At 44.5% G+C, this 14404-nt stretch overlaps 1 protein-coding gene across 1 annotated transcript in view; it reads left to right on the top strand.

Annotated features, from left to right (window-relative positions):
* The window catches only part of LOC109871213 (rho GTPase-activating protein 20-like), a 54404-nt gene extending 47422 nt beyond the window's left edge, over positions 1-6982 (top strand). Inside the window, exons 12-13 of the mRNA XM_031806243.1 lie at positions 3182-3296; positions 4370-6982. Of these exons, the coding sequence (XP_031662103.1) occupies positions 3182-3296; positions 4370-6033 (1779 nt within the window). The 3' untranslated portion in view covers positions 6034-6982. The remainder of the gene's footprint in view (positions 1-3181; positions 3297-4369) is intronic.
* The last annotated feature ends 7422 nt before the right edge of the window (positions 6983-14404 follow it).

Genomic DNA, 14404 nt, shown 5'->3' with positions numbered 1-14404 from the left:
ATAATTCAATTTTTATTTTACTGGGTTTACTCATTCATTACTGCTGCAGTGCTTGTTGTAGTGCTGAGTGGAAATAGGAAGAACGCAAATTTCATGGCTCATAAAAGTGTTGAATCCAGTGTTGACAGTGCTGAGTAAGGAATTAAACATGAATTCACTCATAAAAACAGCATCTGCTGTATTCGTTGACAGTCTCTCTCTAGTCATGGTTTTAAACATTTTTTTTTATTTTTCTCACCAATTTCATGGTATCCAATTGATAGTAGTTACTGTCTTGTCTCATTGCTACAACTCCCGCACGGACTCGGGAGAGGCGAAGGTCGAGAGCCATGCACCCTCCGAAACACAACCCAACCAAGCTGCACTGCTTCTTAACACAACTCACATCCAACCCGGAAGCCAGCTGCACCATGGTGTCAGAGGAAACACCGTACACCTAGCGACCTGGTCAGTGTGCACTGCACCCAGCCCGCCACAGGAGTCGCTAGTGCGCGATGAGACAAGGCCAGCCAAACCCTCCCTAACCCGGACGACGCTAGGCCAATTGTGCGTCGCCCCATGGGCCTCCCGGTCGCAGCAACCCGGGAGGACCTTGGTTTTAAACATTTTGAAATCACACAGTATTAACTTTGCTGTAGCTTTCTTTCATGCCTGCTATGTTACAGAAGACACTGTCATCTGAGCCATCTGATTGGCCAGCGGTAGGCCTATAGTGCACTTGATTTGTTCTCTGGGCCTGCCGGGAAGGCAGAGTTTGTACCTTCAAACAGATGAAATGGTTCAAAATGGCAACAGTTCGCCTACCCAGCGCGCAGGGCAGCTGAATTTGATGCACCTACCCACAACAGCTCGAGAGGAATAAAAAAAAAGGAACATGTGACCACTGCTTTAGAAGTTTTTGTGAAATTCAATCTCGTTCTCCTCTCTATGGGCTGATATTTCTGCTCGTCAGTCCCGGGGCTACTGCGCGTCCGCACACGCGTGCAATTTAGAGGGAACGTTGCATACATACATACACACATACATACATACATACATACATACATACATACATACATACATACATACATACATACATACATACATACATACATACATACATACATACATACATACATACATACATACATACACACATACACACATACATACATACATACATACATACACACACACATACATACATACATACATACTGTACACCTAAGGGTCAGGAAAGATATACTGTTGCCACATAGCTGTCTGACTAAGCAGGATGTCCAATGGAAGAACAAACAGCAGTGAGGAGTTAGAGAGTAGAGTGTGTCAACCTCCTGCTACAGTAGGAGCCGCATGCTGGGCTATACTATATACGTTTCCTCTTTAAACCTGGACTGACATACTCCTTTTACATTTCTCTAGTCACAGGTTTTCAATCTCTGTACACACACACACACACACACACACACACACTTGAGATCACGTTGACACATAACAAATGTGAAATTCGTACCCTGACAAAAAAGCTTGACATTTTATGATAACTTACTCACAAGGAGACTGTAAATATCTGAATTGACACACCAGTTCACAGTCATAACCCTACCACAAGACTACAAGACTGTAGCCAACCATGCTAGCCCTGAAATGATTGAGTTCACCACCAGTGGCCCCAGATGTATTGTAAGTTAATAATAAGCAAGAATAAGTCACAATGTCTTTAATAGTCTCTAATTTTATGGTCGATTTGGACACATTATTGTTGAAACACAATCAATCTGGGTGTTTCCAGATCTTTCTCTCTCCTTGTCATATGTGTGTTTGTTTCTGGTGAGGCTAGGGCCTGTTGAGGTTCACTGGGAAAAAATCCAAAGCATTTCCTACAGATTCCTGAGGGCGAGTGTGTTTTCACAAACCCGCTATGCTAAAACACTCCTTTCTGTCTTCACACACGCGTGCAAACACACACACACACACACACACACACACACACACACACACACACACACACACACACACACACACTTTTTTTCTGTTTGTTTGTATGTGTGGCCCCAGCGCCTCTGAAGGGGAAAAATGTGATATTTCAACATTCCCCTGATTGGTCGCGGTCTCACAAGGAGCCAAGTCAAACTGGGCTGGCGTGGGTCTGGTCTCTAACGGCACTGGGCAGTCTGGAACACTGCTCTCCTTCCGCTTGACACGCAAACCCTATTTTTCTCCACTTCCGCTCCCTTTTCCACCACAGTTCTAATTTAGATGTTTGTGGCTCCTACAGACATGTTAGTCTCTGAGTGGCTTGAGTAAATATTGTGTGCTGTGTTTGTCAGAAAAGGTGGCTAAGATACACATACTAACTTTGCTTTTGAACAATTGAGAAAAGCTTACCCCAGAAAAAGTCCCCCTGGTTCTGGATGAATGAGTGAGTTTCTAGATGTTTCCTCAGTGGGTTAAATAGGCAGCCCCTCTGATGGACAGAACCAGGCCAAATACAGGGAGAGACGCAAGGAAGGAGGGAGCGAGAGAAGCCTTTTCCCCTAGCTGGAGTTCCGTTGTGTTGGACTAGCTTGTGAAATTCGTAGCCAAGCTCTAGCAGTCCATTCACTCCCATAGCCCTCTGAACACAGGCGTGTAACACAGACTGACAGACATATGGTGAAAACCATGACACACATCTGGCCCAACAACACACAGATAGGCCCCATGTTTGTCTCCTTCATATTTCCATAACCTCATTCTGTCTGTAGACTCTCCATAAGGGAAGCTAACAAAAACAACACATTTATAATCACTGTTTTTTAAACAGTCAGCTTTGCCCTAGGGAAACATTCAAATCCCAGACTGGAACTGACTGTTTGGGAGCATGACTGACATTTTGTGTTTCAGATTTGGAGGTTTATACTGTGTAACTTGGGTTTTAATTCATGTTTGTAAACATCTGGGAATAGACAAGATTCTTTCTCAGATTTGGTTTTCTGAAGTCTCCTTAAATTGTGATTCTCATCTTAGAAAAAGGAGTTCAGACGATTTACATTATGTCAATTTTGATCAGCTATATGTGGCCAGTAAGAAAGTTGGCAAGACTCTTATACCAGGGAAACTACCTATGAAATAACCTTTAACTTGCAGTCGGAGCCTTAATCTAGGACCAGTCATTGACTTGTGTGACTGAGGTGTAACCAGGTCTATGATCTGTTCCTAGGTCTGTGAGCTTGTTCGGTTCCTGATTGAGAACTGCAGGAAGGTCTTGGGAGATGACGTCCCCTCTCTGTTTAGTGGATTCCCTCAGAAGAGCAATAGCAGCGACCATGGATCAGGTAAACGAAGTCAATGTATTCACTGAAGAAATAACAACATCTAATTGCAGATTATATTGTACAGTGCTCTAAACAAATGCTGTTCGTTTTGGTTGGAGAAAACTTCATAAGATAAAGTTGGATAGGGACAGAGGGAGAGGGAGGAAGAGAGGTCCCAAACCAAGCAGAACTGAAATGACACAGAGGTGGTTTAATTTGCCACGGGTCTTCACAAGGGTTTAGAAAGTTCATGAGTGTGTGTGTTTATGGCAAGACAGTGTATTGTAGACATTATCATCATTATAGAGTAGATTAGCCCTGACTAGCTTGTGTGTGCGTGTGTGTGTGTGTGCGCGTGCGTTGAGTGTTCTCTCAGACCTCTACATAAGTCATTGTCTCTGTGAGGTCTGCTGATTGGGGTCACTATGATGACCTCATTCATTAAAGTGATTAGTACACTCTCAGACACTCATTAACACACCAGTCAATTTCCTCTTCTCCCCTAAACCAGGGGTAGGCAACTAGATTCAGCCGCGGGCCAATTTTTGTTGGAGCGGCTGGTCGGTGGCGGAGCATAATTATAATAATTTGTACACTGCAAATTGACCACAGCTAAGCCCAAAAAGAGATCATACAATCATTTATCTAAATTGACCACAACTAAGCCCAAAAAGAGATCACACGATAATGTATTTTTTTCTATTTGTGGGAATACTTGGAAACATATTTCCTAAATTAAGCCCTCAATGACACCCATGCTATAACAGCCTTTTGGCCACTAGAGGCCTCAATCATTCTTTATGACCTAAACCAACCCCTATGAATGGCAGCTGTATGCTTGGGACTATGACAGCACTTTGCGCTTGTTTTCAAACCCTCTATTTCCAAATTTAAAATCTCTCCATTTCCCTCCACCCCAGCTTTATTGGCATGATAGTCAGTCAGTGCAACATTTCCAACACTTCCAAAGCGGAAGTGGGAACATATGAAATCCATAACAATCAAAATGGACCGCATGTCATAACAATAATTTTAGCATATTAACTCTCTAACTTCCCCCGCTTCTCTCTTTTCCTCTCTCCTTCCCTCCGTAGACGTGTCCTCTTTCCAGATGAATGACTCATCCTATGACAGTCTGGAGAATGAGTTAAACGAGGACCCAGAGTCGCCCTTCCAGGAGTCCCACCCTCTGAGAGACAAGGCCAAGCCTGACAGCTGCAGCAGAGACTCTGTCATCACCCTAAGTGACTGTGACCCCGACCCTGACCCTGAGGCTGAGGCTGAGGCTGACCTCCTACATATTCCCCCACTTGCCAGACCCAGAAAGTTCACCCCCGCCCTACGGCAACCACGCCCACGCCAGTGCTATGTCCAATCACAGGGCCCTAGGAGGTTACGACGCAGCTCAGAGCCTGCCATCGGACACACCCCCGGAGCTCTGATCATCCAATCGGATAAGCACCATTTGGCGTCTCGTAAAGCGAGCTATGACGCGGCAATGGAGGGAGAGGAAGAGGAGGAGGAGGATGAAGTGTTTCAGGGGCTCAGGGCTCTGCAGCTGAAAGACAAAGTGATCACAGGTGGAGAAAGAGGAGGGGTTGGAACTCTCGGGCAGAGGAAGCTGAAACACACCCCACCCTCTCCTTTACGATTGGACACCAGCTGCTCTAGCCTGTCCTCCCCAGCAACCTCCCCCACAGGCTCCTCCCTTAGCTCCTTAGACTCCGCCTTCTCCCAATATTCCACAGACTATGTCACCAGCGCCGGCTTCCTGTTGGCTGAGTCTTCACCCCGCTCCCCCCTTTCACCCCGCTCCCCCAAGTGCTCACCCCCAAAGAGAGATACAGTGGACTGGAGTGAAAGCCAGCCCCCTCATTCCTCCCGGACACCCTCTACCCACCACGGACTGCATCCCAACACCTGGCTCAAGAGGAACCTCCGACTGTCACTACGGCAACCTGACAATGGACACCTGGAGGAGGAAGTGGGGAAGGGGAAAGGGGTTAGCCTCCCAAAAGCCTCAGAGGGTAAAGGTGTAGAGGTGACCACCAAGAGGAGGTCCAGCAGCCCTCCATCCTACCAGCAGGCTATCCTACAGCTGCAGAAGAGTAGGTCTCCCTTCTACAGAGGCACAGAGAAACCCCTTACTGTCAGAGAGCTACAGTTGCTGCACGACCAGGCTTGCAATGCCACCCACAGACCCCCCACAGGACGTGACGTCACCCAGCGGCCCACTGGAACAGGAAGTGAGGTCATCCAGCCTCCCCAGGATGTGTTCTATGGACAGAGTGGCTCAACACTAACCCTCCAGAGGCAGAAGTCTCACTCCCTCACCCTGGCCATGGAGGCTGGCCGCAAGGTCCTCACCCTGCCTCGCAGAGCCTCTGAGCCCTCCATGGTGACAGATGCAGCCTCCATCTTCACCCTGGAAAGGCCCTTGGTCAAGTCCCAGACCCACGGGGTCAAAGGTCAGCAGCTCCCTGAGAGCGGACTTAGAGTGTCTGACATTGAGCCACAGCGCAACGGAGCAGGCCCAAACTCAGAGCCACGCTTCTGCCTTTCTCCCTCCGCCACGCGGGCAGTAAGGGACTACTTTTCCTCACAGGAGCGGGCGGATTCAGGCGCGTGCCTGCAGAGGAGTCAGGAGGTCGCTCTGGCCCTTGTCCAGGGGAAGAGGGAGTGGCAAAGCAGGAAGTGTAGCGACCCTTGCGTGGACGACTTTGACCAAATGTTCTTTGCAGAGGAGTCTTACGTTTAAAAGGACTTTTAAGAGACTCTGGGCTTGTTTTATATGTTTGTAGCATAACGTTTTTATGTTGTCATATATGTACAGTTATTTTCCCTTGTTATGGTAGATGCAGTTGTTTGGTTGTGCTGGAGCTTTTCTTCCATATCTCTGGTAATCAACAACAGGTATAGGTCTATATTTATGTTCATATGCTTTGATATAGTGTTGTGCGAGCTGTAAGAAATCAAATGTGTAATTTTGTACATGATGCCAATACTGCTGCTGTCCTATAGAGTATATTTGCTACAGAATGCACCATTTGTATATTATGTACGCACATGTTACTGCCAAATAAAGGAAACACTTGAGGAAATGAGAGATGCAAAGTATATTGAAAGCAGGTGCTTTCACACAGGTGTGGTCCTGGGTTAATTAAGCAATTAACATCCCATCATGCTTAGGGTGATGTATAAAAATGCCCAGTTGCCCATTATTTTGGCTACCATGGCTAGAAGAAGAGATCTCAGTGACTTTGAAAGAGGGGTCTCAAAGGAGCTTAGTGTGTCTCAGTCACCAGATCTCAACCCAGTTGAACACTTATGGGAGATTCTGGAGCAGTGGCCATCAACAAAACACCAAATGATGGAATATCTCATGGAAAAATGTTGTCACATCCCTCTAATATAGTTCCAGACACTTGTAGAATCTATGCCAAGGTGCAATGAAACTGTTCTGGCAGCTTGTGGTGCCCCAACGCCCTATTAAGACACTTTATGTTGGTATTATGGCAGTTACCTGTATATCTGATGTCTAATGCTTATGAAAATGAATGATCAGGATTTGTGACAAAACAAGCAAGTATATCGTAGAGAATCAATGTACCACCACTGTGAAATATATTTTCCTTGGCCAAAAATATTGTATTTTCAGCTGTTTGAAGCTGGTGTATAAAACCCAAAGATGCAAAAACAAAACTTAAGAACGGGAAGCATAGAAATAGCGCACATAGAACAGATATACAGCTTCTTAGACTTGATTTCAATGAGAATGACAGATCTATAACACAAATTTCTATGTGAATTTGGTCGGGCCACCCAAAAAGTTACAGATTGCAGCTTTAAAGGTTGTATTCTGTTCATAACACATATTGTGTCTGTGTCTCACTACTCACATACACTGAGTATACCAAACATTAGGAACACCTTCCTAATATTGAGCTGCACCCCAGTCTCCCTCAGAACAGCCTCAATTTGTCAGGGGACGGACTATACAGGCTACTGAACGCATTCCACATGGATGCCAGCCCATGTTGACTCCAACGCTTCCCACAGCTGTGTCAAGTTGGCTGGATGTCTTTTGGGTGGTGGACCATTCTTGATACACATGGGAAACTGTTGAGTGTGGAAAACCCAGCAGCATTGCAGTTCTTGACAAGTTACATATTGCAGCTTTAACTATATAACTAACTATTTAGCAGTCTTATGGCTTGGGGGTAGAAGCTGTTCAAGGTCCTGTTGGTTCCAGACTTGGTGCATCAGAATCACATGCTGTGCGGTAGCACAAAGAACCATCTGACTTGGGTGGCTGGAGTTTTTGTAAATAAAAAAAAAAGGCAAACATTCGGAATTTCTGGTTCTCTATTATTTTGTGCCTTCTTTGGTGACGTTCTGGAAGACGACCCTGCAGAACTGATAAAGTAGAACACTATCATACTAAAAGCACAGCACTGTATTAGTGTTCAAATGTAAACTCTTTACACCTGTTTAGCATTAATCATCAAACTCACAGTGCGATGTAAACATCACATTTCCCACGAATAACTCATCTGTAATGATCTCTGGTGTCAGAGTGATGTAGGTCTGGGTCTAAGAGGATAGACTGACAGGTCTGGTAGAGACAGAGTCCACACACACATGCACACACTCACACTGAGGTGCTGCTTCTCAGAGGACAGACAGGTCTGTTAGAGTTAGTCAGCCAGACAGGGAGACAGAGTCCAAACACAGCTAATTATGTAATGGAAGCAGAGCCATGAACCCCACGGGTTTGGCCCACCTTCCTGGACCTGTCTCAAAGGGTGTGTGTGAGAGAGACTGCACATGTGCACGTGTTGTGTAGGGCTGGATGCTGATTATTAACATAAATATTCAGATGTTTTATATTATTGTTATGGTGATTGAGAGACTTATAAACACTACAAGCTGTGATATCATAAAACGTACCGCCCATCTTCACTAGTCTGTGGTAGAATTCTGATAAAGGTTTTTCTCTCCAATTATAGAAGGACAAAATAAAAAGGCTTTTGTAACATGATCAGCAGTTGCTGTGAATAGGAAATATGTCAAATCTAACAGCTACTTTGACTCTCAGGATTATACCAATTTCTGTGTTTGCAGGTCCTGCTCTCTCACACACACACTTTGTCACCAGTGGTGTCCCCTCTTTGATGACCCTACTTTAGCATGACTCCACCAGTATTAAGTGTTAAGCCTCTAATCTGAAAGGTACTATATGCTGGCCCACATGACCAAGGTTGACACAGGTTGACCCAAGTTAACACCAGAGAGAAAGAGGCGAAGCGAGAGGGGTCCACGAAAATAAGACCATAAAGTGAGGAATATTTGTATGGAGGTCAGTGAGATCGTCCAATTTGGTCAGCAAAAAATGTAATTGATAATTTGATGCTTATTTGATCGAATAGGTTTCGTAATGTTTAGGTTGTTAAGAATGGACTCATGTAAAAGTGGATGCACTTGGCATTTTGGCAACTTTGGAAAAAAAAAACGACTTCATATCAGAGTTGTGCCTGTTATTCACATGCGTATCTGCCCACTCATTGGCTAGAATGCTCCCACCTGATCACGGGACCCTCTTGTCAATATAATATATCATCTTTGACACAAGCTCTGTGTATTTCTCAGGTCAGGAGTCAGGTAAAGCCTACTAGATGGATTTTGAAGTTAACTAATTCTGCCTGCTTCTAGTACCTCTGCAGAGGTGCTAAACTAGGTGGGGAAGTAGTACAAGCAGGAATGGTTGGTTTAGTAATCAGTTTTTTTTGTGAGGGAGCTTGATGGAGTTATAAGTAGTTATAACTAGGGGGGTTAAGAAAAACTCATGGCCCTCGTTATCTAGAACATACCGCATTAGAATTCACTACTAGTACAGGAGCATTTTCTTTAGAAAAGCAAACTCTAAAGTTTGACCCTTGAAGCTATGTTGTTGATGCGTTGGGAGTCTGTTAAGTTAAACCGGCCTCAGAAGTCACATTTTGGAGAGGGGAGGCTCTAACAATCTGCAATAAACGTGAGTGATCTACTGTCCCTGACACTGTGAGCCCTTGGAGAGGACAGAATGTGCCAGAGTCATGACAGGGCTTCTGACAAGGTCCCTGTGCAGCTTTATGTTACCACCTGGGCCTAAACCCTGGTATCTTGCACGTCATAAGACTGTGTTGGCCAGCTGGGCTAAAGCCTACATTAGCTTGGGGACTGGAGAGCTAACGAAAGTTGTCAGGTCTCTGGCAATGTTTCTCATCAAGCAAGAGTGGCTACCCCATATCCATACAGACACACTTATTAACAATATCCTCTGATTGGCACCATTGTTGAATTCCAAGGTAATATAACGAGCCGTTGAACTCTCCACCCTGTAATGATACACTGAGGCACTGAGCATCTGTGCGGTTGTATTTTGACAGCAACTCTCGCCTATCTACACTCTTTCCACTCTGGGTTTGTGGATTCTTATGGGGGACGTTGCTCGTAACGCAGGTGCAGCCAACACGCCCGGTTCCTCTCTGTTTTCCTTGGAGACAGTGAATTTGCTTTTTGTTTTGATTGGGTCCAGTTAAGAGAATGGTGGTGGGGGTTCGGAGCTGCTCAGTGAGGTGTCTTGGCTGGCTCACGGCCCTCTCTGATGAAGTCACAGTTGATACTATCTGGCTCTCTTACAAATCCCAGTCAAAACAGCCATTAACAGTATTTTCCCCTCATTTTGCACTCTTGACCCACGCGGAATAACATGTTACCTCCCTGCACAGAAATCCGGATAAATCTCCCAGCTGTTGTTTGTCTGACACACATACTGGTGTTGTTACACTGTTACAATGAGAAGCAGGCATGAGTCACCCACTACTTAATGTGCTGTGGGACCCAGCATGTGATGTTAATTTAGGGAAGAGATATGACAATATGTGTCATATTATATCATTCTAAATATGGACTAATGATATTTATTATTGCAGTCATTGAGTATAAACTGGACCACTTTTACAATCATACTTTTGTCAAAATAATATTAAGAACTAATATTTCTCATAGTTTTTAGACCAAGTTAAATGCCATAGAGGCAATTCTTACAGGCTGGTCACTTTAGGTCTTAAAACAAAAATGTAAGGCAATACCATATTATTAAGAGATAAACTTGTCATTTTCTGAAGGGGTTTTGAGATCTTTGTGTCCAAATACCGCAAAATTACAGGCCTTGGAAAAATGTATCAGGACACCAAATCCCCAGGAGTTGAACCTGAGGTGGACACAAGACTTTGCGAGTCAGAGATGGTTATGGGCAGATGAGAGCGGAAGACACCTGTCAGAAAGAGAGAAGAAGAGAGGGAGGGAAGACAGGACTAGCCACATAGTCTCAGAAGAGCAGCCAAGCAGTGATGGAAATCTGGGTTGATCCAACGTTTCTGGAACGCTCAGTGACAAGGATGTCTCTGTACTCAGTGGGGTACATTCTTGGCACCTGGCCTCTGCTGTGTTCTGAACAGGTCCCCGGAAACCCTGTCTGATCTTGCTGTGTTCTGAACAGGTCCCCGGAAATCCTGTCTGATCTTGCTGTGTTCTGAACAGGTCCCCGGAAATCCTGTCTGATCATGCTGTGTTCTGAACAGGTCCCCGGAAACCCATCTGATCTTGCTGTGTTCTGAACTTGTCCTGGAAACTTCAAAGACTTGTGTGCTCACATACCCCTGGACCCTGTCCGTCTGTGCGCACACACACCTTTATAACACCGCATTCATGGTTAGCTGTTCCAAGAGCACAAGACAACCCTAACTTTTGACAGTCTCCTCCCTCTTCCTGTGTTTACCTGTGTGTGATTTACAACTCAGAATGGACGGTTCTTCCAATCACCTACTAAACCTTTTATGACCTGCACTTTCACGCATGCACGTATGCACACTTATGTAACAAAGACCTAACCAGTTTCCAGAGAACCCTGTGACCACTAGATGCAGACAATGGGTCTTGCGAGGGAGAGATGGAACAGAGGGGTGTGTGTGTGTCAGATATGTGATGGAGGGGAGTGTGTCCAGACTCCACAGGAGTGGGTGGCTATTATTATGCTGACCTTTGAACCCTAACTCAGGGGGAACTCTTCAGTTACACAAGGTTCTGTGTTTACTGTACATTTGTGTCAAGGCATCCACTTACAGGTGTAGGATCTTCATTTGATCACTTTTAGTGTATTCAAGGTTTAAAAAGCTTCTAAAGTTTGTAATTTCCACTTTACAATTTTTAGACTTGATCTGCCCTAACAAAAAATGTATCAGCCTCTACAAAAATGTGAATTAATTTACATTTCCTGTTGCTGCAGGATTATTTTCCTGCAGGGAGAAACTGGTCAAATTAAGATCCTAAATCTGTAGCTACAGTACAATATAATGATAACAGTGCTGCACAGCCTCCAATAATCCTTTACTTCTGACAGAGAGGAATCTGCACTCCAACCTTTGGTACAGTTCAGGATGGAAAGGGATCTACAGAATAAGTGTTGTTGTGACTAAACAGAGTCATTTGTTACAATGTACAGACCAGTCCACATTGTAAAGGATTATTCTGTTCTAGGAATGGCAAAGAGATGTCTTTATTAAAGTACCTCAAAGACTATGACTCATGTCCTTCCCTCCTTAGCACCTGTAACGATGTGCGCTGAGAGTCGAGAAGCAAGTTCAGGGAGTGAGTGTTGTAATAAACTAAATGGAACATAATACAAACCAAGAAAAACACAGACATGAAACAGAAACAATGACGCCTGGCGGAGGAACCAAAGGGAGTGACATATATAGGGCAGGTAATCAAGGAAGTGATGGAGTCCAGGTGAGTCTGACGACACGCAGGTACGCGTAACGATGGTGACAGGTGTGCGCCATAAGGAGCAGCCTGGTGACCTAGAGGCCAGAGAGGGAGCATAAGTGACAGTAACAAATCAATTTTCAATATATACACACACTTGAAGTCTGAAGTTTACATACACTTAGGTTGGAGTCATTAAAACTCGTTTTTCAACCACTCCACAAATTTCTTGTTAAAAAAAACTATAGTTATGGCAAGTCAGTTAGGACATCTACTTTGTGCATGACACAATTAATTGTTTACAGACAGAATATTTCACTGTATCACAATTCCAGTGGGTCAGAAGTTTACATACAGTAAGTTGACTGTGCCTTTAAAGCTTGGAAAATTCCAGAAAATTATTTCACAGCTTTAGAAGCTTCTGATAGGCTAATTGACATAATTTGAGTCAATTGGAGGTGTACCTGTGGATGTATTTCAAGGCCTACCTTCAAACTTCAAACTCCCTACCTACAAACAATAGTTCGCAAGAATAAACACCATGGGACCACGCAGCCGTCATACCACTCAGGAAGGAGACGCGTTCGGGCTCCTAGAGATGAACATACATTGGTGCGAAAAGTGCAAATCAGTCCCAGAACAGCAGCAAAAGGAACTTGTGAAGATGCTGGAGGTAACGGGTACAAAAGTATCTATATCCACAGTAAAACGAGTCCTATATCGACATAACCTGAAAGGCCGCTCAGCAAGGAAGAAGCCAATGCTCCAAACTGCCATAAAAAAGCCAGACTACGGTTTGCAACTACACATGGGGACAAAGATCGTACTTTTTGGAGAAATGTCCTCTGGTCTGATGAAACAAAAATAGAACTGTTTGGCCATAATGACCATCGTTCTGTTTGGAGGAAAAAGGGGGATCCTTGCAAGCCGAAGAACACCATCCCAACCGTGAAGCACGGGGGTGGCAGCATCATGTTGTGGGGGTGCTTTGCTGTAGGAGGGACTGGTGCACTTCACAAAATAGATGGCTTCATGAGGGAGGAAAATTATGTGGATATATTGAAGCAACATCTCAAGACATCAGTCAGGAAGTTAAAGCTTGGTCGCAAATGGGTCTTCCAAATGGACAATGACACCAAGCATACTTCCAAAGTTGTGGCAAAATGGCTTAAGGACAACAAAGTCAAGGTATTGGAGTGGCCATCACAAAGCCCCGACCTCAATCCTATAGAACATTTGTGGGCAGAACTGAAAACGCGTGTGTGATCAAGGAGGCCTACAAACCTGACTCAATTACTGTCAGGAGGAATGGGCCAAAATTCCCCCAACTTATTGTGGGAAGCTTGTGGAAGGCTACCTGAAACATTTGACCCACGTTAAACAATTTAAAAGGCAATGCTACCAAATACTAACTAGTGCTCAAGCACATTGGCTAACCGGGCTATCTGCATTGTGTCCCACCACCCAACCAACCGCTCTTTACGCAACTGCTACTCTCTGTTCATCATATATGCAGTCACTTTAACCATATCTACATGTACATACTACCTCAATCAGCCTGACTAACCGTGTCTGTATGTAACCTCACTACTGTTCACCTAATACCTTTTTTGCACTATTGGTTAGAGGCTGTAAGTAAGCATTTCACTGTAAGGCAATACCTTAATATTAATACCTGTTGTATTCGGCGCATATGACAAACTTTGATTTGATTTGTATGTAAACGTCTGACCCACTGTGATGAAAGAAATAAAAGCTGAAATAAATCATTCTCTCCTATTCTGACATTTCACATTCTTAAAATAAAGTGGTGATCCTAACTGACCTAGGACAGGAAATATTTACTAGGATTAAATGTCACGAATTGTGAAAAACTGAGTTGAAATGCATTTGGCTAAGGTGTATGTAAACTTCCGACTTCAACTGTAAATCAATCTTCCCTATTCCATTCTGACTCATGTATGAATATGTTTAACCTATATTTCCTTCCACTTGTACCTACCCATGAACCCTCATCTCACCCCTCCCCTGACGTTGCTACCTCTTTATTAGCCTCTCTCCACGTTTCCATTTGTCAACCCTGTCCTCACATCTCCTTCTACCCTAGTCACCTAACCCCTTTGTCCATACCTTTGCAGTGTTCCCCTTTCTCACCCCTTTACTCCGGTCTCTCCCCTCCCTCCCTCTCTCTCAGTGACGGTTGATTGATGTGTTTGTCAGCAGCTCTCTCTCAGAACAAAGATGACGTCATCACTGAGCGACACCTCAGATGAGTGACTGTGTCGAAGCCACTTCTTATTCACTGCTCCCACTAATAACCC

Source organism: Oncorhynchus kisutch, linkage group LG26 (assembly GCF_002021735.2).
Source record: "Oncorhynchus kisutch isolate 150728-3 linkage group LG26, Okis_V2, whole genome shotgun sequence".
Classification (NCBI taxonomy): Eukaryota; Metazoa; Chordata; class Actinopteri; order Salmoniformes; family Salmonidae; genus Oncorhynchus; species Oncorhynchus kisutch.
The sequence above is the reverse complement of the archived record's forward strand: the minus strand, read 5'-3'. Positions and strand labels throughout refer to the sequence as shown.